The 23936-nt window shown below is 43.7% G+C and overlaps 1 protein-coding gene across 6 annotated transcripts in view; it reads right to left on the reverse strand.

Annotated features, from left to right (window-relative positions):
* Positions 1-23936, reverse strand: part of ADAMTS17 (ADAM metallopeptidase with thrombospondin type 1 motif 17) — a 313719-nt gene that overhangs the window by 229512 nt on the left and 60271 nt on the right. For all 6 annotated transcript variants that reach the window (XM_037000598.2, XM_073227012.1, XM_037000599.2 and 3 more), the window contains exons 5-7: positions 11372-11455; positions 10502-10659; positions 3596-3639 (exon numbers count right to left, since the gene is read on the reverse strand). In XM_037000598.2, the coding sequence (XP_036856493.2) occupies positions 3596-3639; positions 10502-10659; positions 11372-11455 (286 nt within the window). The remainder of the gene's footprint in view (positions 1-3595; positions 3640-10501; positions 10660-11371; positions 11456-23936) is intronic.

The following is a 23936-nucleotide window of genomic DNA, read 5'->3' on the forward strand; positions in this document are numbered from 1 at the left end:
ATTTTAAGCTATTTTAAAAACAGTAATTAGAACATTTTCAGTAGTAAGTTACTTTTGGGGGCATATTGGCTGGGAGGGGGCATGAGGGAAACCTTTGGGCAGTGGGGCTGATAACATTTCATGTTTCGATCTAAACACTGCTATCTGGAGGGCAGGCATATGATTGCACAACAATGTGGGTGTGCTTAATGCCACCGAATGCACACTTACAAATGGTTAAGATGGTACATTTTACATTATATACATTACCACCATTAGAAAAATAGATTGAAACAGAATTCAAATGCTGCTTTAGAACTATTTCAATAAATACAAGATAAACTAAAGTGTGTGTGTGTGTATATATATATATATATATGCCTTAATTCAAAATCCATCAAGATCTATACTCTTTATGTAAGTTACACCACAATTAAAACAAGAAAGCAAAACCAACCATCATATACTAAATGATAAAACACTGCCAATCCCCAAGCTGTCCTCGTTTCTCAAGGCACCAGATTATCTCATTTTCTGCAGAACTCAGGGTATAGCCCCTCCTGCTAGGGCTGGATCCTGAGATTTGAAGGCAGCTGTTCAAAATCTCTTAGCCTTGGCAACCACATAGCTAGGTGACTCAGATTATTTTTCCACCCTGTGGAATCAAAAAAAAAAACAAAAAACTGGAGGCTGGAATGACAAGATGATAGAGATGGGATACAGATAGCTGGTAGCCAGGGCTTAGGGGAAGACAGGGAGGGAGCAGGTGATTCTGCAGGGACGGCCCAAGGGAGCTAATTGGAGGTGCCACACCAGCCCTGCTCCTCACTGTCCTGGTGGTGGGATAAACTCACACATGTGATAAAAAGTCATAGAACTATATGTAAAACATACCCAGACATGAGTTTATGCAAAAAGCAGTGAAACCGGAGGAAGACCTGCAGTCCAATTGATTATACTGTGCCAATCAAGTCCCTGGTTTCAGAAATACACTGTAGTTACCTAAGATGTCACTATCAGAGGAAGCTGGGTGATAGGCACAAGAGATTTCTCTGTAATATTTTGGCAGTTTTTAACTATTTATAATTATTTCAAAACAGAAAGTTTAAAAAGTACAGAAGTTGGACGAGAATGTCATAAAACTGACATAATCCCAGCTCTCAAATGTTTATGCTCATTGGGATCATCCATTGCTCTTACTGATGGACTTGATACAATGGACAAGTAAATTACGACACATTAAAACAACTGCATACTAATAAAACACCTTGCAGGTTTCCTTTTCTTAAAAAAAAAAAAAAGGAAGGGATTCAGTTTCTTTGTAAAAGCTGAAAATCACTGAGGTGTTGGAAAGAGCACACAGTAGAGAAGCAGGAGAGGGGGCTAGTTTAGCCCCGAGTTGACCCACTGTCCCGTAGAGAATCATTACACCCGGCCCATGCAAGTAAAAGACCTTTTGGTTTAGGAAATGTGGGGGCCCCATAGGACATAAGATTTCCCCAGCAGTACAAGGCAGAGTGCCATATGACTAGTGTTATGGACTGAATCACATCTCCTAAAGTTTTTATGTTGAAGTGCTAACCCCTAGTGTGAATATATTCACAGAGAGAGCCTTTAAAAAGGTTAAGGTTAAATGAGGTCCTAAGAGCTGACTGGTGCCCGTATAAGAAGAGGAGATTAGGAAACAGACATGCACAGTGGAAAGACCACGTGAGGACACAGAGAAGACGGCTGTTTGCAAACCAAGGAGAGAGGCCTCAAGAGAAACCGACCCTGCTGACATCTTGACCTTGGACTTCCAGCCTCCAGAACTGTGAGACAATAAATGCCTGCTATTTAAGCCTCCCAGTCTATGGTATTTTGTTAGCTCCAGCAAATGAATACTAAGCAGTATGGTGATGTGGTTTAGAAAAGGGAAGATAGAACTAGCTGCTTGTTCTTCAACAGGGAGTCTAAAATACAGTACCTAATCAGTTATGGCTACATACTCAAAATAAAAGCCAGCTATAAATCACAGGAAAGAAAACCACGTGATTATGTGCATGTTGTTCAGAAATGCTGAAGTTCCTTCATCTGCATGCATGCATCCATCCATTCACTCACTCATTCCTTCATTCAGTCAACAAACAGCAGTGAATGAGCCTCTCAAACCCTGTGTCCAGTGCTGACAGACACATGGGTCAAGGGCAGAGCTTGGCTGCATCTAATGCAGCATTTTCCAGAACAGGCATTATGGTGGACCACCATCTCCACAGAAGCGAGCACCGGGAGGGGGAAATGCACAGGGCAGAGGCCCCTCCTGCGCAGAAGCACAGATGCTATGAAAGCTGACCAGTGAACAGTGAGAAGGAACAGCCACTCCTCGGGACACGGCATGCCTCCCAGCTCTGCAAAGGACTTGTCTTCTACAGCCCCAGCTGGACTCAGACATGTGTCAGCCATCCCTCTCCTGAAGCCTATTTCACACTTGCATTTATCTAGGAATTCCATTATGGAATTATGTAATGCCCCAAATAATGATGCCTGGGTTAGTTGGTTAGTTTTTGATACTTGGCTCTCATATGTTTAGAGGACTGATGAATACATAAAAAAATCATTTTGTAAATTCTAAAATGGGATGCAAATGCTATCATTATACTAGATTGTGGCCTTATAAGTCACCTAGTCCAAGATGATCATTTTATGTATTACAGAGACTTATCCAAGGTCACTTGGCTCATACGTGCAAAGCCAGAGCAAAGGCTCCGGGCTACCCACTGCTAGGACTCCACAGGAAGCACAGGTTTTTAACATTTGAATTCCACAGTAATATATATTCTTCAATCCTATTCCATTTTCCTTCTATTTTTCTAACAATTCTAGGCACATTCAAATCAAAATTTTGCTTTAGGCAGTATGATGTTTCAACCTCCCGGTGAACAAAGCTTTAGGCTACAGCAGACCAAACTGGAAACCCTGTCGGTGTTTCCTCTGCTAACTGACCACTCTATTCCCACGCTCCCAGACTGGTGCTGATGTGAAACCTATGAAGTCAAGAGCAAGCTGGGAATAACCGAGACAGGAGGGAAAGGAAAAAGTCAAGAGAAGGGAAAGGTGCAGGTAACAGAGACGGCAGAGGAGGGAGGGGAGGGGAAGAAGGGAAATGTCCTTCACCAGCACTGTGTCACTCTCAGGACCGTGTGACCAGAAAGTGGCAAGCCTGCAGCCGGGGCTGGTGGAGGAGGGCAGTATCACAGCCACACAGTCACGCTCCGCTTCTCAGGACGCAGGTAAAGATCACCTTCTGTCTCATGGCGACTGTGTGACTCACTGTGGCCCCCCTCCTGCACTGGGGACCAAGGGGCTCAGAGCCAAATGCACCCCAATGACAGCCACGTGGCTCCTCCCTTGGTCTAACTTCCATATCTTCCTGATTAACCCTTTGACTAGATGCTTTCTGCCATAAGCAGCCTTAACATGTTTTAGGGGGTAAAAAAAAAAGAAGTAAAATAAAGTCCGAGAACCAAATCCCAAGAAAACAAGGCAAAAGAAAAAGCAGAGCTTGTTCGAGGACAGGACCTCCAGGTTATCTCAGGGTCCGTCAGCCCCTTAAATTATTACTTAACTCTGAACTTACCAACGGTGTCGCACGGTTCATCCTTGTGTACACAGAAATCTGTCCTAAAAAACAAAAGGACAATGTCAGGTGTACGCAGCGCCCCTAAGGATGGGAGAAGACGCCGTCAGCAGACCTCGGTTAGTCATCCTTCCCATAGTGATTTTATCACCTTAGCTGTCACAGGTTACAGTAAAGAAAACTAATTAGCAGCATTTGCCAGAAGTAACCCATTCATGTTTCCAGCCGGGAGGCCCAGTCACCCCACATTAGGCCCTCATTTCAGCGCTACACTATTCCATACAGAACACTCAGTGGCTGGAAGACCTCCTGCCAAGAGCTGAGCAAGTTTTAGAAGATATTTGCAAATCATGTATCAGTGACAATTATTAGTCAATACCATCAAACTACAGTGACTTCCCCAAGCTGCCCTACATAGGCAGCAACTTGTTTTAGATGCTGCAACCATGTACCACTTACATGAGAAGACAACACATGTTTTCTGAAAGTCACATTTACAGCTCACTGCAGTCCCCCAAGAGTGAAGCTGTGGACACACAGAAAACTTGCTCAAAACCTAGTCCAGCCGAGGTTCTGCAAGTGCAAAGTTCTCACTCTGGCCACTCATGTGTGACACGGGGTGTCTGGGCCCTTCTATTCTAGAATCAAAGCATTCATTCCCATGTCTCCTTCCCAAGTTCCCATAGTCAGGAGCTGACCAGGTCACTGGCTAGGGCAGCACCCTTCCTGGGATTGAATTAGAAGAGCAGTGGCCTGGCCCCTCCCTAGGGTCCAATGCTTATATTCTTGCTGGGATCCCTGGAGGGCTCATAGAAAGCACCCGCTCACCTGCAGTTCTCTGAACTCACTCAGGCACGGCTTCAGAGTTAAAAGTACATTCTGAAGCCATGCCACCAGCCCACTCAGACCCACAGATTCCAGAGCTGTAGGTTTAAAAGATTCCATTTGGGGTTCTTATGTACAGAATTCCCAGGCCCAGACCCACTGCCTCAGGCCAAGTTCCCACCAGGTGCCCTGGATATCCTACAAGCCCAGAGAGGGTAGGGCACATGGCTGGGTGTGGCAGCTCTGATGGTGTGTGGCCCTGAAACCAGCCAGAGACAGTGAGGAGAAACTGGGGCAGTCCCGTCGGCAGCTCACCTGGGGTCTGCTTGCTGCAAGCACCTCCTTTCTTTCCATAGCAAGCATATTTATTTTGGTCATCAATTTTAAAATACTTTAAACAGAGGAGAGAAGGGGGCCTTCAAGACCCCCACACATTTCACAACCCGATTTCAAAACCGAGGGAGCCTCTGGGGAAATAGAAAGAGAATAACCATAGGAGCTGAGAAAGGAAGTCTAATGATTTGATTTTTTCTCAAAGACAACCTTTTAGAAGACTAATAAACAGGCAGTAGAGGGTGGCAGGGAAGCAGCAACGACAGAGAGGAAACCGAACAAACACAACTCAGGATCGGAATGTGTTCACTGGGCCAGGATCCATCTAACCTCAACTTAACATTCTTGATCTGACGCCTTCCCACTGGGGTAGTTCAGACATCATACCTGCTGACACAAAGCCCAGGCTGGCCCAAGACCTGGCTCTGGGGTTTCCCAGGTGAGCACTTGGGCAGGTTGGAAGTTTCATCCCTTTGCTTCACCTGAACAAAGGAGAAAGGGCTCCTGACCATCAGTCCCACAAAAGAGAACAAAGCAGAACCGCTACTTCCAGGTGCTATCTTGGAGAGAGCCAGCCCTGCAGGCTGACGGGCATGTGCGCTCTCTCAGCTCATGGCTGCCCCGAAGGCAGTCTCAAAGGGTGCGTGGTCCGCTCACAGTGGGCCCAGCTCAGTTAGAGGCCTGGCTTGGAAGGGTCCAAATTTGAATTTTCACTCTCCTTCCTACTCAAGGTCCTTTCCCAGAAAAGGAAAAGTAAGCCACCTGCCTGCAGGGGCAGCTTCCTCTCCAGGTAATCCTGATTCCGTTGCAAACCCAGGCCCCACCCCCACGTAGGGGCTGCCGGGTTCAACTGGGGAATACAAAAAAACAACGAGGTCCCGAGGCCACTCACCAGTCTAAGTCCACACCCCACTGTTTGTTCCTGAAGAGCAGGAAGGCTGTGTGGACCTAGGCGACAGGGCAGTCTCATGGGGGTGTGAGCACCACACTCAGAACCCCCCTGGTTTCATACTCTGTTGCTGCTGTCTTGAAACAATTTTTTGAACATGGGGTCCCACATGTGCACTCTGTCCTGGGCCCAGCAAGTTATATGTAACCAACAACCTGGTGCACAGTTGGGGCTTAGTAAATACTGGCTGCTTTATTACATGACTGACCTATATTTCTGGACCACCTGCAACATGCCGTGCAAGCTCACCATTGGCCTCATCTTCCCCAGTGGTTGGAGACCTAGAACATCGTGATGCTGTGATCCACAGACACTCACTGAGCGCTCGCCATGAGCAAGGCCTGCAGGACGCCCCCTTAGTCAAAAGGCCTGAGCAAAGACTGTTCCCGGGGAGCTGGATGGAGTCCCACAGGAGGGAAGGGCCAGGGGCAGCTGGAGGTGACCGGGGGCTTGAGCTCCAAGCTGGCCCTGTGTGTCTGCTCTGGTGTTTCCCATGAGCACAGACCTGGGTTTGGGCAGAAATCCCACCTTCCTGGTTTTCTGGGAGAGATTCAGAGGCAAAGGTCAAGTGGCATGAGGCACTGAAGCCCCCTGGACCCCTGTCCTCCACATGGGCCCCCTGTGGCCCTCAGACTCAGAGGTGCTTCCTAGCCCCAAATTTGCAACTGCTGGAAATTCAGCTTCTGCTGCTCTGGCTCAGCAGCTTCTGCTGGACGTGATTGATGTCATGTGCGCATCTCTGCGGGGGGCCACCTGTAGGGTTGGTGGGCGTCCAGGAGAACTCGCTTTTGGGCTCAGCCATAGCGCATAAGAGAAAAAAAATAAGAAAAGAGAAGAAACTCGCAGATTGGCGAGTCCCAGTTCCAGGACCCAGCGACACCAGCCCTAAACACTGCCTGGCCTACACAGCCTGCAATTAGACCCTCGGCTCGTATTACTCTGGGAGGACGGGACTGCTTGCTTCTCAATAGCAGCAGCTGTCTCTCACCCAATTTCCGTGCGAAAACATCAGCCTATTATTATCCCATCCTGAGAACTGCAGCTCTCAGTCTGTATTAAACAATGCTTCTCAGCCAACTTGGCTTCCAGCCTCCACCCCACGGCTGCCCACCCCTTCCTCCTGGGAGGTCTTCAATTCAACATCCGCAAGGACCCAAGGGAATGGACAGGCCTGGAGCAATTCGGTCCAGCAGCTCCACAGAAGCAGGTGAGAGGAATCATAATTGCTCAGGTGGCTCCCGAGGTGTCAGCACGAAAGGGAGAAAGGAAACACTAGGCCATGGGTGACAGAGGGGTGCAGGTGGCCTTTGCACTGGCTCTGCCTGCAGCATTAGAAACCTTATTTTTCCAGGCTACCTGGCATTTCCCTTTCTAGCCCCTACACTCAGAACCACCTGCAAGCAGTCAGGATCCCAAACACAAACACACACACACATATGCACAATGTGCTTAGTTAAAAAAGAACATTAAAAATTTTTTATTGTGGTAATATACACATAAAATTTACCACCTTAACCATCTTTAAGCGCTTAGCTCACTAGTGCTAAGTACATTCACAATGCTGTGCGCCCAAGCTCCAGAACTCTCTTTATCTTGCAGAACTGAAACTCTATGTCCCTTAGAAAAACTCTCCATTTCCCCTGACCCCCAGCTTCTGGCAACCACCATTCCACCTTCTATAAACTTAACTCTCCTAGGCACTTCATATGACTCGATTCACAGGATTTTTTGTGAGTTTCTGTGACTGGCTTATTTCACTCGGCATAATGTCCTCAAGGTTCATCCATGGTGTAGAAGGTGTGAGAATGTCTTTCCTTTTCAAGGCTGAATAATAGTCCACTGTGTGTATGGACCACATTTTGTTTATTCATTCACCCATTGATGGACACTTGGGTTGCTTCCACATTTTGGCTATTAGGTATAATGCTGCTATGAACATAGGTATACAACTATCTCATTGAAACCCTGCTTTTAATTATTTGGGGTATATACCCAGGAGAGGAATTGTTGGATCATATGGTAATTCTATTTTTAATTTTTTGAGGAACTGCCATACTGTTTTCCATAGTGGCTGCACCATTTCACCTTCCCACCTAGAGCATGCAAGGGTTCCAGTCTCTCCACATCCTTGCCATTACTTGGTATTTTCTCTTCTGTTTTGTTTTTATAATAGCCATCTCAATGGGTGTGAAATGTTACAGAGAACATTTTAATGCAAAATAAGCTGTTAGGAGGTAGGAAAAGAAAAACAAGCCTCACAGCAACATTGTCTGGCTGAGGGTTCATTTGTGCCTGCTGATGGCGTTCTATCAAAGGGCTAACCCGCAAGCTTGGTCAACACTGATTTTGGGAACATTAACTGCCTTTGCAAAATAATGAAAGGCTATTCTTTCCAAACCAAGACCACTTGCAAGCACTTTCTCCACCCAGACAAGGAAGGAAAACAGCAGGAAAATGAATGAGCAATATAGGGAAAACTCCCATTGGTTATTTAACAAAACACCAGAATTTATACGTTCTATATAGTATTTATTTAAAACCACTTTCAAAGTAATGACCTTGGAAATTTAGCTGCATATTCCAAAGATGATGCTATTTAGAGCTCCTCTCTAGAAAAGGTTTTTTAATAATTTAATTATTATTTGGAAAATCAGTCACATTAATTAATAGTCACACATAGACATGGTTCCCAAGGATTCCTGCTTGCTCCCCAGATTAACTCTGAGAGGATGATACCCATATAACTCCAGCACCACACTCCTCAGGGTGCTTTACACAAAACCCATGGCTGCAAAAGCCACTTCAAAGTGCCTTGAGCCATGATGGCCTCTGGCCAGTGGGCGTGGGGACCAGAGACGGTGCCTGGAGGTCACCAGCACTCCCTGGGGTGGGCAAACCCAGATCCAAAGCAATAACCACGCCAAAGTCATCCCTTGCCCTCGGCGCCCGGTAGTGTAGGCAATCAGGGTTACTGATCAGGGATCGCCTTGAATGTCCCGTTATACATTTAATCATAGCTTGTAGAAGCAGCACATGTTCTCATACGGGTCAGCACACTACAGAGCACATTTTAACCCTCTGGGTGGGCAACTGATGAGTGACTGGGCATCTGTTTGGTGTGTGATGGTGGCAATGTGCATGTTCTGGGTTTGTTACGAACAGAAGGTTAGGGAGCTGCACTGCCTGGTGGCTGAGGCTGAGGCCACAGAACTTCCCCAGGTAGCTTTGGGATGCCACTGGGCCAGAAGCTTGCAGTACATGGACAAAGAGATGCAACCAAAGACACTTTCTGGACTCAAAACCACAGACTTAAACCAGATTTGACTCTTCTTACAGGGGCAGGCTGTCTTCAAGGTGAAGACATAGTAAAGTGATTCCCTTCCACAACTTCACCTCTGAACTCAGACAAAAAGAAAGTACTTTCTTTTTGGGAAGTACTTTCCTTAAATCAATAAAGGAAATTCTTACAATTCAAAGCTGACATATTCATAGCAGCTCTAATAAAATTTTGGTAGTTTAATCTAATGGATTAAATTATCAAGAAACATTTCTATGTTCTATAGGGGGATTTTGGTATAAACACATAACACGTCTTTTTTTTTCCATTACTGAAGTAAAGCAACCCAAGGCAAGCCACGTTTTCTCAGAGAGATTTGAGACATGGCGGGGAAATGAAATAAGCACATCTATAGGGTGGGGGTTGAATTGTGTCCCCCAAAAAGATATGTTTGAGGTCTAACCCCTACTACCTGTGAATGCCATCTTAATTTGGAAAGAAGGTCATGGTAGATGTTAATCAGGTTAAGATGAAGTCACATCAGATTCAATGACTGGTGGCCTGAGCGAAATTTGGACACAAGGAGAAGGATCTGTGAGAGTGGAGGAGAAACTAGAGAGAGGCATCTACAAGACATGGACACCATGAGCTGCAGGCAACAGCCAGAAGTTAGGAAGAAGGAAGGAAGGATCCTCCCTACAGCCTTCAGAGAGAGCGCGGCCCTGCCCACACCTTGCTTCCGGACTTCTGGTGTCCCAAACTGTGAGAACCAGTTTCTGCTGTTTTACGCCACCCAGTTTGTGGCCGTTTGTTGCTGCAGCCCTCGCAAACTAAAAGAACAGTCTTGCTGCCCGCCTCCTGGCTGTGGTGTCTATCGTCCTCGGCCAGGGCCCTGCTCTCTCTGTCAGTCTGGAAGAGTGTCCAGCACAGTTGCCTATAAAGAATCCTAGTGCTCTGTTTCCCATAGAACCTCCATGTGAATTTTATGGGCATCTCTGCCCACTTGCTGTTGTCCCGAGGGCACCCCATGGAGGGGGCTGTGCACAGCACATGCAGGGCTTCATGGACTTCCTCCCACAGGAAACTCAGGGTATCTGCTCCCCCAAATAGTGTGCTTAGGCCGGTTTAGAAACAATCTCAAACAGTTAGCTCTTTCCAGGGAGCCTTATATTTGGGGCAGGGTAGAGGCAGTAGATAAAATTTCTTAGAAGTTTTAAAACTGATAACAGCCTTTCAGTACTTTTATATTAGTCATAACAGGAGCAACAATAATAGCTAAGCCTTATTGTGCCCTTCCTTGGGGCCAGGCACTGAGAAGCTCCCCAGGCTCATGTGATCCTCACACCTCGGGGGTAGGTGCTCTCATTTATCCCTGTTTTACTGGATGAGCAACCCGAGGCTCAGATGGGTGGCCCTGGTCTGATTTCCAAGCCTGAATTCCTAGCAAACTGCCCTCTTTCCTTTCCAATGGGAAGTGTCTTTGCTTCTCACACTTCCCTCTACAGGCCGACTCCAGCTTTACCTGGTCACGAACACGGCGGCATCCACAGGGGGCGTATCGTCCTTCCCTCCCGGGACCTGGTTGTTGCCGAGGTACCGGGCTCCTCCGTACTCCTCGTTCTGCCAGTGACAGAAGCTCTCCAGGGACCGCTCACCATGGTGGCCAATGGACAACTTGGCCTAAGAGAGATCAGGAGGCGGGTAGTTAAAGAACCAAAGGCTCAGGACAGCCAGAGTCCATGCCCAGACCACAGTGTGGATGTTAAGGTGGAGACGGCTGCTCTCTGAGACATCACTTTGCCCAGATACAAACCCTATGGTACAGGGAGATGCAGAGACCCAGAGAGAGGCCACCAAGGCCTCACTGATAACTTTAAGTGCAGACTATGTTATTAATGATAAACACTCTGAACAGTGTACCCGACCAAACCCTGGCCCTTCCTTCTCCTGTTTATTGCTTCATTCTGCCGGCAACACTGTCAGGTGTGAACACATTCAATCAAAAGGCCAGAAAATGATGCTACAGTCAATCCAAATTTGGCCTGAAATTTGGGTACAGGTCTGGAAAGGTAGCTGTGGTTCCAAACCTCACCGTCCAGGCTTTGCACACATGAGACATGCAGGAAGTGAAGGAGGGATGCACACAGGCCCACTGCTTGGGGTTCCCTTGAGATTCTACACAATTATGCACACACCGTGCTTCCAGTAATGGTACCTGCCCTCCTCTCACCATATATCCCTAGCCCCCGGCCCACCAGGTATTGTTCCCATCTGCAAAGACAGGGAGGGCAGAAAAGACAGGCAACCTCCTCCTTAGCACTCAACAGCAACAGAAAGCTTCAAGACCAGTTACATTCTCTGTGTGCATGAGGAGGTGCTGATGCGGACTTACAGGACGTTGTCGTAGCAAGACAAGCTTGGTGACTTGAACGTTAACTTTAATTCCAAGGCTGTGGTGCTGAAACATATTGTACACCTGTCAGGAGAGAAAAAAGAAGTAATACATAAATATAAAAATTTTTTTAAAAACCAGTGGCATCCTGGTTGGGATCCTGGAACAAAGAAAAGATATTAGGTAAAAACTAAGTACATCTGAATAAATTATGGACTTCAGTGAATAATGCATCAATACTGGTCCATTGGTTATGACATACCATGCTAATGTAAAATATTAATAATAGGGGAAATTATGTACGGGAACTCTCTGTACCACCTGTTCAATTTTTCTATAAATCTAAAACATAAAATATAAATGAATAAAATATAAATGTAGTTAAAATTAAACCATAAAACATAAATTCTATTAATTAAAAATTAACAGAAAACAGCTTGTACTCTTCCAGCACAAAAGAACAATCTAAACAAATAATAATTATATGAAATCAAATTTCTGTGTTCATAGATAAAGTCTTATTGGAACAAAAAGATATATGTATGTGAGAAATACAACCCAGATTTTATTTAAAAGGCTTGAGACTAAAAAAAAATCCCGTAAATATGAATTCCCCTAAATATCTATATGATAAAAAAAACTCTGGAACCACACACACATGTGCACCCAAACATATAACACAAAGCTAAGCTGGAAATAAGTTTTTTTTTTTGAAGTATAGGATGGATATTCTAAACAAAAGGAAAGGTTGTTAGATGACTCGCACAAAACTCAAAACGCTCATTTTGGGCTCTCATGCAGGAAGCTGAAGGGGACCTTTACGAAAGGAAGGGGGTGGTCCCTGCCTGTGAGCCCCGCCTGGTGTCAGCTTGTGTCATTTCCAACCTCATCACAAGCCATCAGTGTTGGTATCGCTACCACCCTCAGCTCATCAAAGTAAAGCCACCTTTTCAAACCCCATAACCAGTCAACAATGACCCCAATTCAAACCCAGGCTTCCCCAGCCAGAAAGACCTTATTCCTTCTTTATTCCCCGAAGTCCTCATTCTAACCAAAGTGTGTCACAGCGATAAAGCTACAGTAACAGAAAAGGATATGTCTCTCTTGGTTTTGTACTTCTCATAGGTAGAAATTAATTATAAGGACTTCAAAATCAAGAAATCAAATGAAAGTGTTTCAAGCAGTGGTATTAACTATAGGAAACCTCAAATAAGGCACAGCAATTAAAGTTGACATGGACACAAGCAAGCCCATTGGATTTGAGGATTCCGGGGTGATGGTGACTCTCCTGAGCTCCTTTTATGTAATACGGAGAAAGCAGGAGGCAGCGTGATACCATAGGGCAGGTGACAAAGGTGAGACTGCAGATATGCAGAAAATGGGAATGAGAATTTTTTGAACTTTTTTTTAAATTGAGGAAGTACTTTGTTTCATTCTGTCCTGGATTTTTATTTTTATTTTGTTTCAGCTTTATTGAAACATGACTGATATGTAACATTGTATTAATTTCAGGAGTAGAACATAATTTGATATATGTATATGTATATATTGCAAAATAATCACAATTATATTAGTGAATTTCTATCACCTCACATAGTTTTTTCCTGTGATGAGAACTTCTGAGATTTACTCTTAGTATCTTTCAAATATAACACACAGTGGTATTAACTATAGTCACCATGTTACACAGTATATTCCCAGAACTTACTTATTTTATAACTGAAAGTTTGTACCTTCTGTCCCCTTCATCCATGCTGTCCACTCCCTATCCCACCTCTAGCAACCACGAATCTATCTACGAGTTCAGTCTTTTTAAATCCACCTGGTGAGATCATCCCATATTTGTTTTCCTCTATCTGACTTATTTCACTTCATTTTGAATATTCTCCTTGGCTTTTTCTGACAGACGTAATCTAGAAGGGAGAATCTTCCAGCAGGGGCATTAAAACTTTCTCCAGTTGGTGCTGGGTCCTCCAGCATACCAGCAGCAGCATCAAAGCAATGCCCACAGCAGAGAGTGTAGCCACAGTTGATTCAGGCCACGTGAAGCTGGACACAGCATCTGGCATACGTCAGAAACCAGACTCACACACTGTTCGAGCATCTGTGTGACAAAGGAATTAGCTATGTCATTGCTTGGATTTTACTCTGAAAACTATTATTAACACAAAACAAAATCTTTGTGCAATGTCATATTCTTCCCCACAAGGCAAAACAGGACATAGTCAGTTGTTCTATTCTCACTTTATCCCCCTGCAAATTTTCTTTCCTCAAGGACAGTCCTTTTTTGACACAGGCCCATCCGTAGGCCAGTTCTGAAGGCACGTCTTAATTACCTATCCCCAAGCCTGGCTGAAGAAGGGGAAAGGCACAAAACTTTTTTCCTTGTGTTTATATTTTCAGAACCACCCAATGGCTGTAATTCAATTTTTTTCCAGAAATATTCAGCATTAGGATTGGGTCCAAACTGGGAAACCTCAATTCAAAATACGAAAATCAGGAGAAGGAAAACTTAAAAGTTATGAGGGAGAAAACACAAGTCAAACAGGATTTCAAGGTGCAACCTAAACATGGCCGGTAATGTCAACACCAGCCAAAGACATTGAACAATATTACTGTACATTTGAAGAAATAATGCAGTAAAGTAATCCTCCTTGATACTCTGACAGGCCACGTGAAAGAGGCACACAGAACCTGTGTGGAATGGCACAAGTTTCAGGAAGACCCAACTAGAGGACCAAACTCCCTTGTCAGAATCTAGCATCTTCTCCTTGCTGGGCTGATGACAGTTCTGCACATTCTATACACTGCTGCCTGCAGGGCCCAGCTGCTTCCTTTAGAGCAAATGCACAAAAAAAGATGTGAGATGGACGGGGAGAAAGAGCTTCATGCTTTTGGGGGTGCTCTTGTTTAATGGGTATAGTGTTTCAGTTCTGCAAGACGGCAAAGTTCTGGAGATTGAATGCATGACAGTGTGATTGTATTTAATACCATTGAACTGTATGCTTAAACATACAGCTTAAACATACGGCTAAGGCAGTCAACTTTGTTATTATTATTATTTTTAAAGCTTCATGCTCTAACAATGTTCTCTAGCAAGCTCAAGGGAAGGCACTCCCCCCTTGATGTGTAACCAGGGAGCTCACATCCAGGAGAGCAGGTGCAGAGGCCTGACCACAGCCACACGCCTCGTCACCTGCCGTGAGCTGTACCACGCTCCCACAGGGCTCGGCAGAGCACAGGGCAGACGCAAAGGATCTCCCCGGAGGCCCACGGCCAAGCCAGGCAAGCCAGACGCAAATCTGATGACAGCCACGAAACACAAAGCAGCAGGCCTCAGAGACATGTAACAAAGTCTCCGTCTTTTTTTCCCATGGAAATTCATGCTCAGGAGAAGTCCTGGAGGTGGCGGCCATATGATGTTTAGGGAGACACCTGGTTGGGCAGGGAACAGCACAGCCAATCGTCTGGAAATTCTGTCTCTGGTGTCCAGCTCCAGCTGCGCCCTGGCCAGTGTTCAGAGTCCTGGTTGCATTTGTCACATTTCCTTGGCAGCCTGGGGGCTGAGCCTGCCACCACCAGTCACACAGTGAGGCTCTCCTGGCTGGGGGGACTTGGGGACACGGTCAGAGAGGGGCAGACAGGGACCAGAGAAGGAGCAGGTGATGGGGATGCAAGGGGAGGAGCTGTTCTCAATTCCAGGCTGGGTTTTCACAGAAACATCACCTACCTGCAAGACTCAGAGCCTGCCCAGGGCCAGACCGGGACCACACGTGATGCCCATGTCACATGTGAACAGACCCCCACATGGAAGGGGCTGTTTCTAGCACAGTGCCTCTGCGTGGGGTCGCGGAAGAGGCAGCATCGACACTGCATGGGCACTTTTGGAAATGCTGTCCAGAGCCCACCCCATAATCACTGAACCAGAGACGCTGGGCTGGGCCCGGCCATCTGCATTCAACAAGCCCCCAGAGGCTTCAGATGGCTGCTGGGGTGTGAGAAGCCGAGTCCTCTCACACTGTGACAGCTTCTCTGGTCACCGTAGAGAGGCGTGTTGACTGTTTCACATGGTAATTGAGTAAAATTGAAGTCATTTTCCCTCCAAACAGAACTTGCCTGGAATGTCTCAGGTTTTCATTCCACTCCATGGTTGTTAAGGAAGCTAAAAACAACCAAGGTTCTGTCAAGTGGCCCCATTTCCCAATTTGGCTGCCCAAGCCCAGGGTTTCTAGTGTCAACACCACCTGTTTCCGTCTGCAATTTGTTCTTTAAAATATTCCTGCTCCTGTGTCACCACCACCCCCAACCAAAGAGAAACATAAAAGGCACAATAGCACATTTGGAAAACCTACAAAAGCCGAGACTGGGGCTTGCTGCCGGGTGGAGGACCCATTAAGGTCTCCCTGCACATTTACCTGTGCAGGTTAGTGGCTCGCTGGGGACGCAGAGCCCAGAGCAGGACTCCATTTCACTGGGTAAGTGCCAGGCATAGGTATCTTTTAAAACACAAATCATTACATAGCACTCTTCTCAAACCCGTCAAGAGGCTTTGCAGTGCATGTGAGGCAAAGCTCACTCTCCATGCCCTGGTGTACCAGTCAGCAAGATCAGCTGGTGGGCACACCTCTCACCATGTCCCTGCTCTCCCCATCACTTACCAGTAACCAACAATCTGTACCTCCCAAGTGCCGGAGTGACCCCGCTGGCTGGCTCCTAAATACCTTCCCCGCTAAGTGGAATGTCACTCCTCCCAGAGCTGTCCCTTGCTATCACCTCATCTTTGCATAGCAGTTTATAAAATTTTGTGTACAAACTTTACTGATGTGTCTGTTGGTCCCACCCCGTAAGTCTGTGAGCATGGGACATGTCGTGATCCCTACTCTATCCTCAGTCCCTACAAGAGTCCCAAGCGCACATTAGGAGCCCAGCAAATACAGCTGAATGCAATTAGTGAGTGAACCTTTTTATCTTTAACTGTGGTAAAATATAGATACCATAACATCTTAACCATTTTGCAGTATAGAGTTCAGCAGTGCCATATACCCTCGTATTACTGTGCAACCGTCACCACCATCCATCCACAGAACATTTTTTTCTTGCAAAACAGAACCTCTGGAGCCATCAAAAAACAGCTCCCCATTCTCCCCTCCCACCTAGCCCCTGGCAAACACCATTCCACTCTGTGTTTCTGTGAATGTGGCTACTCCAGGCACCTCATATAAGTGGAATCAGACAGTACTCGTCCTCTGTGTTTGGTTTATTTCACTCAGCATAATATTCCCAAGGTTTATCCAAGCTGTAATGTGTGTTAGAAGTTCCTCCCTTTTTAAGATCACGTAACTTTTCATTGTGTATCCATTCATCCTTCAACGGAACTTGGGTTGCTTCCTCCTTGTGGCTGTTGTGAATAAGGCTGCCATGAACATGGGTGGACAAACATCTCTCAGAGACCCTGCCCTCAATTCATTTCTGTATGCACCCACAAGTGGAACTGTGGGGTCATCTGCCATATATGTGATCCTCTTTCATACTTTAGCCTGTACAGTGGCTAGAAATTTTGCTGGGATTTTCTTTTTTTTTTCTTCTTTGCCTAAACAGCATCTACTGCTCTTTTCGCTGGGGAAAATTTCCCTCCTGGGTGAGCTCCGGAGGAAGGCAGACACCCTCATCCCACTATAGAAACCAGAGAGGGCAGCCGCCCTGCTGGGGCATGCCACAGCAGCACGGGGCAGGGCTGTTTCTAGACACCCGCCTAGGCCTTTGACTCCTGAGGAGGGGCAGGGGCAGTGGGGAGATGTTCCAAGGACCCCGAAGCGGCAGCCAGACGCCAGCAGAGTGAGAGCAGCCCATGCTCCTGGCTGCCTTTGACTTTGCTCTCTTTTTAGCCCCCTGACCCCAGGATTCCCCCAGATTTTGGTCCTGGGGCCCAGCCGTCCTCTTGCTTCTGAGCACCTCCCTATACACCTCCAAAAATATGTTTCCTTTTCTGCCTTAGCCCAGGTTCCACTTCTGTTGCTTATAACCAAAACCCCTGACTGATACAAGAACCCAGCTCATCGCTATGTGGTTTAGAGCACTTCTTCCTTCTGTTTGAAAATGACACCGCTCTGCACGATGCCAGGTTTTTGAGGTACCTCTTCCCCACTCCGCAGCCCCTCAACAGTGACCAGAGGGGCGTGGCTCTCACCACACCACTTCTCTAACCCTGGAGTCTGACCTGTCAGGGCTCAGATGTAAAGACGCTCGGAGCAGCCAGAAGGGCTCTCTGTACTGCTCCTTATCACACTTGTTTTATCTGCTCCGTCTTGACCTTGTCCTCCTTGAAGGACAAGAAGTGAGCTGAAGGGGCCTGCCCACCGACAGTGGGCTGTGTGGAGATGTCAACATGCAATCACATTTATGTAGAAACATTTTCTACCAGAGAATAATACACCATATCTGTGTGCTATGCTTGGAATACAGAAAGCATTTCAAAAGTAAATTTATCAGGGATTTTTTTTTAAGCCAATGTTTTCACAACTTCAACACTAAATCCTTTGCAAAGGATTCATATATGGCACAGTCACTCATTTATGAGTTCAGAGACTCCATAAATATTTCTTGATCATCTGCACAGGTATTAAGCACTGGGTAAATAATGGTGAAGGTATCGACAGAGTCCTGACATGATGAACATACAGATGGTAGAAAGACAAATAATAAGCAGGATAAGTTTCTTAATAAGTCATGTTAAATATGAATATGAAATTTGTCATTTTACACATTTTTAAGTGTATGGCTTGGTAGCATTAAGCACACTCACATTGTTGTGCAGAAATCATCACCATCTATCTACAGAACTTTTCCATTTCTCCCAGGTGAAACTCTATACACATTAAACTCTATCTCCCCATTCCCCCCTCACCCCAGCCCCTGGCAATCGCCATTCTCATTTCTATCTCCATAAATTTGACTACTCCAGGTACTTCATGTAAGAAGAATAATATAGTATTTGTACTTTTGAGACTGGCTTATTACACCTAGTTTAGTGCCTTTAAGGTTCATCCATGTTGTAGCAGAGGTCAGAACTCCCTTCCTTTTTAAGGCTCAATGATATTCCATTTTGTGTGTGTGTGTGTGTGTGTGTGTGTGTGTGTGTGTGTCTACACATATCCTATTTTGTTTATCCATTCAACTGTCAACAGACACTTTGGGTGCTTCCTCCTTTGGCTATTATAAATAATGCTGCCATGAACATGGGTGTACAAACATCTATGCACGACCAAAATTTCATTTCTTTTGGGTATATACTCCGAAGTGGAATGGCTGAGTACTATGGTAATTCTATCTTCTTTTGAAGAACCACCCTCCTGCAGGGGCTGCATCATTTTATAGTCCCACTAACACTGCACAAAGGCTTCCATTTCTCCACATCCTCACCAACACTTGTTATCTTACTTTTTTTCTTTTTACTAATAGCATCCCAAAGGGAATGAAGGGGCATCTAATTGTGGTTTCGATTTGCATTTCCCTAATGATCAGTGCTGCTGGATATCTTTTCATGGGCTTATTGGCCATTGATGTATCTTCTTTAGAGAAATGTCTATGTAAGTTCTTTGCATATTTTTTAATCAGGTTGGCTTTTTTGTTGTTGTTAAGTTTTAGGGTTTCTCTATATATTCTGGAAATTATAAGAAACATAATTTGCAAGTATTTTATCCCAATCAGTACATGGACTTTTTACTCTGTTGATAGTGGCCTTTGATGCACAAAGGTTTTTGCATTTGATGAAGTCCAATTTTTCTATTTCTTCCTTAGTTGCCTGTGTCTTTGGTATTATATCCAAGAAACCATTGCCAAGACCAACATCATGAAGCTTTCCCCCCCTAAAACTTCTGGGGGTTTTATAGTTTTAGCTATTATGTTCAGGTCTTTGATCCATTTTGAATTAACTTTGTATATAGTGTTCAGTAAGGGTCCAGTTTCACTTATTTACACGTGGTTATCCAGTTTTCCCAACACCATCTGTTGAAAAGACTGCGACTTTCTCACTGAATGATCTTGTCAACATTGTTGCAAATTATTTGACAATATATGTGAGGTTTTATTTCTGGGCTCTTTATTCTATTCCACTGGTCTATATGCTTGTCTGTATGCCAGTACCATAGTGTTTTGATTACTATATTTTTGTAGTAAATTTTGAAATCTGGAAGTGTGAACTTGAATATTATTTTGGCTATTCAGAGTCTCTTAAGATTCCATGAGAACTGTAAGATGGATTTCTCTATTTCTCCAAAGGAAAATATTGTGATTTTGCTAGAGATTCCATTGATTCTATAGATAGAGTATAGTAGTACTGACATCATAATAATAAGTCTTCCAATAATGAACATGGCTGTCTTTCCATTCAGTTACATCTTAAATTTTTTTCACCAATGATTTATAGTTTTTACTGTACAAGTCTTTTACCCCTTTTATTAATGACTATGTATTTTATTTTTTTGATGCTACTATAAATGGAATGGTTTTAATTTCCTTTTTGGATTATTCATTGTTAAGTAGAGAAATGCAACTGATTTGTATGTGGTGATTTTGCAACTTACTTTGCTGAATTATTTCATAAGCTCTAAATTTGGTGGTGGGGTGGGTTTTAGGGTTTTGTACATATAAGGTCATGTCATCTGTGAACACAGATCATTTTATTTCTTCCTTTCCTATCTGGATAACTTTATTTCTTATTCTTGCCTAAATGCTCTGGCTAGACTTCCAGTACTATGTAGAATAGCAGTGGTAAAAGCAAGCACCCTTGCCTTGTTATTCATCTTAGAGAAAAAGTGTGCATTCACCATTGAGTATGATGTTTATAATGGGTTTTTCATATGCCTTCTATGATGTTGAGGTACTATTGTCTATTCCTAGTTTGTTGAGTGTTTTTATCATGAAAGGTTATTAAATCTTATTAAATGCTTTTCCTGCATCAGTTGAAATTATGTCTTCTTTTTCCTTCGTCCTGTTACAGTGGTGTGTTATAGCGATTGATTTCTGTATATTGAGACATCCTTGCATTCCAGGCATAAATCTCACTTTGTTATGGTATATAGTCCTTTTAATATGCTGTTAAATTTGGTTTGCTAGAATTATGTTGAGGATTTTTTACTTCAGTTCCTTTTAAGGTATTATTGATATACACTCATACAAAGGTTTCACATAAAAAACAATGTGGTTACTACATTTACCCATATTATCAAGTCCCCACCCATACTCCATGGCAGTCACTGTCCATCAGTGCAGTAAGATGCCACAGATTCACTATTTGCCTTCTCTGTGCTACACTGTCTTCCCTGGGAACCCCCAGACCATGTGTACTAAACATAGTGCTCCTCAATCCCCGTCTCCCTCCCTCCCAACCAGCCCTCCCACACTCCTCCCCTTTGGTAACTGCTAGTCCCTTCTTGGAGTCTGTGAGTCTGCTGCTGTTTTGTTCTTTCAGTTTTGCTTCACTGTTTTACTCCACAAATGAGAGAAATCATTTGGCACTTGTCTTTCTCTGCCTGGCTTATTTCACTGAGCATAATATCCTCCAGCTCCATCCATGTTGTTGCAAATGGTAGGATTTGTTTCTTTCTTATGGCTGAATAGTATTCCATTGTGTATATGTACCACCTCTTCTTTATCCATTCATCTACTTATGGACACTTAGGTTGTTTCCATATCTTGGCTATTGTAAATAGTGCTGCAATAAACATAGGGGTGCATATGTCTTTTTGAATCTGAGAAGTTGAATTCTTTGGGTAAATTCCAAGGAGTGGGATTCCGGGGTCAAATGGTATTTCTATTTTTAGTTTTTTGAGGAACCTCCATATTGCTTTCCACAATGGCTGAACTAGCTTACACTCCCACCAGCAGTGTAGGAGGGTTCCCCTTTCTCTGCATCCACGCCAGCATTTGTTGTTCTTAGATTTTTCAATGCTGGCCATCCTTACTGGTGTGAGGTGATAGATCATTGTGGTTTTGGTTTGCAGTTCCCTGATGATTAGTGATGTGGAGCATCTTTTCATGTGTCTGTTGGCCATCTGAATTTCTTCTTTGAAGAATTGTCTCTTCATATTATCTGCCCATTTTTTAATTGGGTTATTTGCTTTATGGGTGTTGAGGGGTGTGAGTTCTTTATAAATTTTGGCTGTTAACCCCTTGTTGGATATATCATTTACGAATATATTCTTCCATAGTGTAGGATGCCTTTTTGTTCTGTTGATGGTGTCCTTTGCCATACAGAAGCTTTTTAGTTTGATGTAGTCCCATGTGCTCATTTTTGCTTTTCTTTCCCTTGCCCGAGGAGATGCATTCAGGAAGAAGTTGCTCATGCTTATATTCAGGAGATTTTTGCCCGTGTTGTCTTCTAAGAGTTTTATGGTTTCATGACTTACATTCAGGTCTTTGATCCATTTTGAGTTTACTTTTGTGTATGGGGATAAACAATAATCCAGTTTCATTCTCTTGCATGTAGCTGTCTAGTTTTGCCAACACCAGTTGTTGAAGAGGCTGTCATTTCCCCATTGTATATCCATGGCTCCTTTATCATGTATTAATTGACTATATATGCTTGCGTTTATATCTGGGCTCTCTAGTCTGTTCCATTGGTCTATGGTTCTGTTCTTGTGCCAGTACCAAATTGTCTTTATTACTGTGGCTTTGCAGTAGAGTTTGAAGCTGGGGAGTGTAATCCCCCCAGCTTTATTCTTCCTTCTCAGGATTGCTTTGGCTATTTGGGATCTTTTGTGGTTCCATGTGAATTTTAGAATGATTTACTCTAGTTCATTGAGGAATGCTGTTGATATTTTGATAGGAATTGCATTGAATCTGTAGATTGCTTTAGGCAGGATGGTCATTTTAACAATATTAATTGTTCCTATCCATGAGCACAGGATGTGTTTCCATTTATTTGTATCTTCTTAAATTTCTCTCATGAGTGTCTTGTAGTTTTCTAAGTACAGGTCTTCTACTTCCTTGGTTAGGTTTATTCCTAGGTATTTTATTCTTTATGATGCGATTGTGAATGGAATTGTTCTTCTGATTTCTCTTTCTGCTAGTTCATTAGTGTATAGGAATGCAACACATTTCTGTGTATTAATTTCATATCCTGAAACTTTGCAGAATTCAGATATTAGATCTAGTAGTTTTGGAGTAGATTCTTCAGGGTTTTTTATATACAATAGATTGCCATCTGCAAACAGGGACAATTTAACTTCTTCCTTACCAATCTGGATGCCCTTACTTCTTTGTGTTGTCTAATTGCTGTGGCTAGGACCTCCAGAACTATGTTGAATAAAAGTAGAGAGAGTGGGCATCCTTGTCTTGTTCCCAATTTTAAAGGAAAGGCTTTCAGCTTCTTGCTGCTAAGTATGATGTTGGCTGTGGGTTGTCATATATGGCCTTTATTATGTTGAGGTACTTGCCCTCTATACCCATTTTGTTGAGAGTTTTTATCACGAATGGATGTTGAATTTTGGCAAATGCTTTCTTGGCATCTATGGAGATGATCATGTGGTTTTGTCCTTCTTGTTGTTGATATGGTGGATGATGTTGATATTTTCTAAGACTGTACCATCCTTGCATCCCTGGAATAAATCCTACTTGATCATGGTAGATCATCTTTTTAATGTATTTTTGAATTCGGTTTGCTAATATTTTGTTGAACATTTCTGCATGTATGTTCATCAGGGATCTTGGTCTGTAATTTTCTTTTTTTGTGGTGTCTTTGCCTGGTTTTGGTATCAGAGTGATGCTGACCTCATAGATTGAGTTTGGAAGTACCCCCCTCTTCTTCTACTTTTTGGAAAACTTTAAGAAGGATGGATATTAGGTTTTCACTGAATGTTTGATAAAATTCAGTGGTGAAGCCATCTGGTTCAGGGACTTTGTTCTTAGGTAGTTTTTTGATTATCAATTCAATTTCATTGCTGGTAATTGGTCTGTTCAGATTTTCTGTTTCTTTCTAAGTCAGCCTAGGAAGGTTGTATTTTCCTAGAAAGTTGTCCATTTCTTCTAGGTTATCCAGTTTATTAGCATATAATTTTTCATATTATTCTCTCACAATTCTTTGTATTTCTGTAGTGTCCATAGTGATTTTTCCTTTCTCATTTGTGATTCTGTTTATGTGTGTAAACTCTGTTTTTTTCTTGATAAGTCTGGCTAAGGGTTTATCTATTTTGTTTATTTTCTCAAAGAACCAGCTCTTGCTTTCATTGATTCTATTGTTTTATTCTTCTTGATTTTATTTATTTCTGCTCTAATCTTTATTATGTCCCTCCTTCTACTGACTTTGGGCCTCATTTGTTCTTCTTTTTCTAGTTTTGTTCATTGTGACTTTAGATTGTTCATATGGGATTGTTCTTCTTTCTGGAGGTAGGCCTGTATTGCAATATACTTCCCTATTAACATGGCCTTTGCTGTGTCCCACAAATTTTGCGGTGTTGAATTACTGTTGTCAATTGTCTCCATACATTGCTTGATCTCTGTTTTTATTTGGTCATTGGTCCATTGATTATTTAGGAGCATGTTATTAAGCCTCCATGTGTTTGTGGGC

The sequence above is a fragment of the Manis javanica genome, chromosome 18 (genome assembly GCF_040802235.1).
Source record: "Manis javanica isolate MJ-LG chromosome 18, MJ_LKY, whole genome shotgun sequence".
Taxonomy (NCBI): domain Eukaryota; kingdom Metazoa; phylum Chordata; class Mammalia; order Pholidota; family Manidae; genus Manis; species Manis javanica.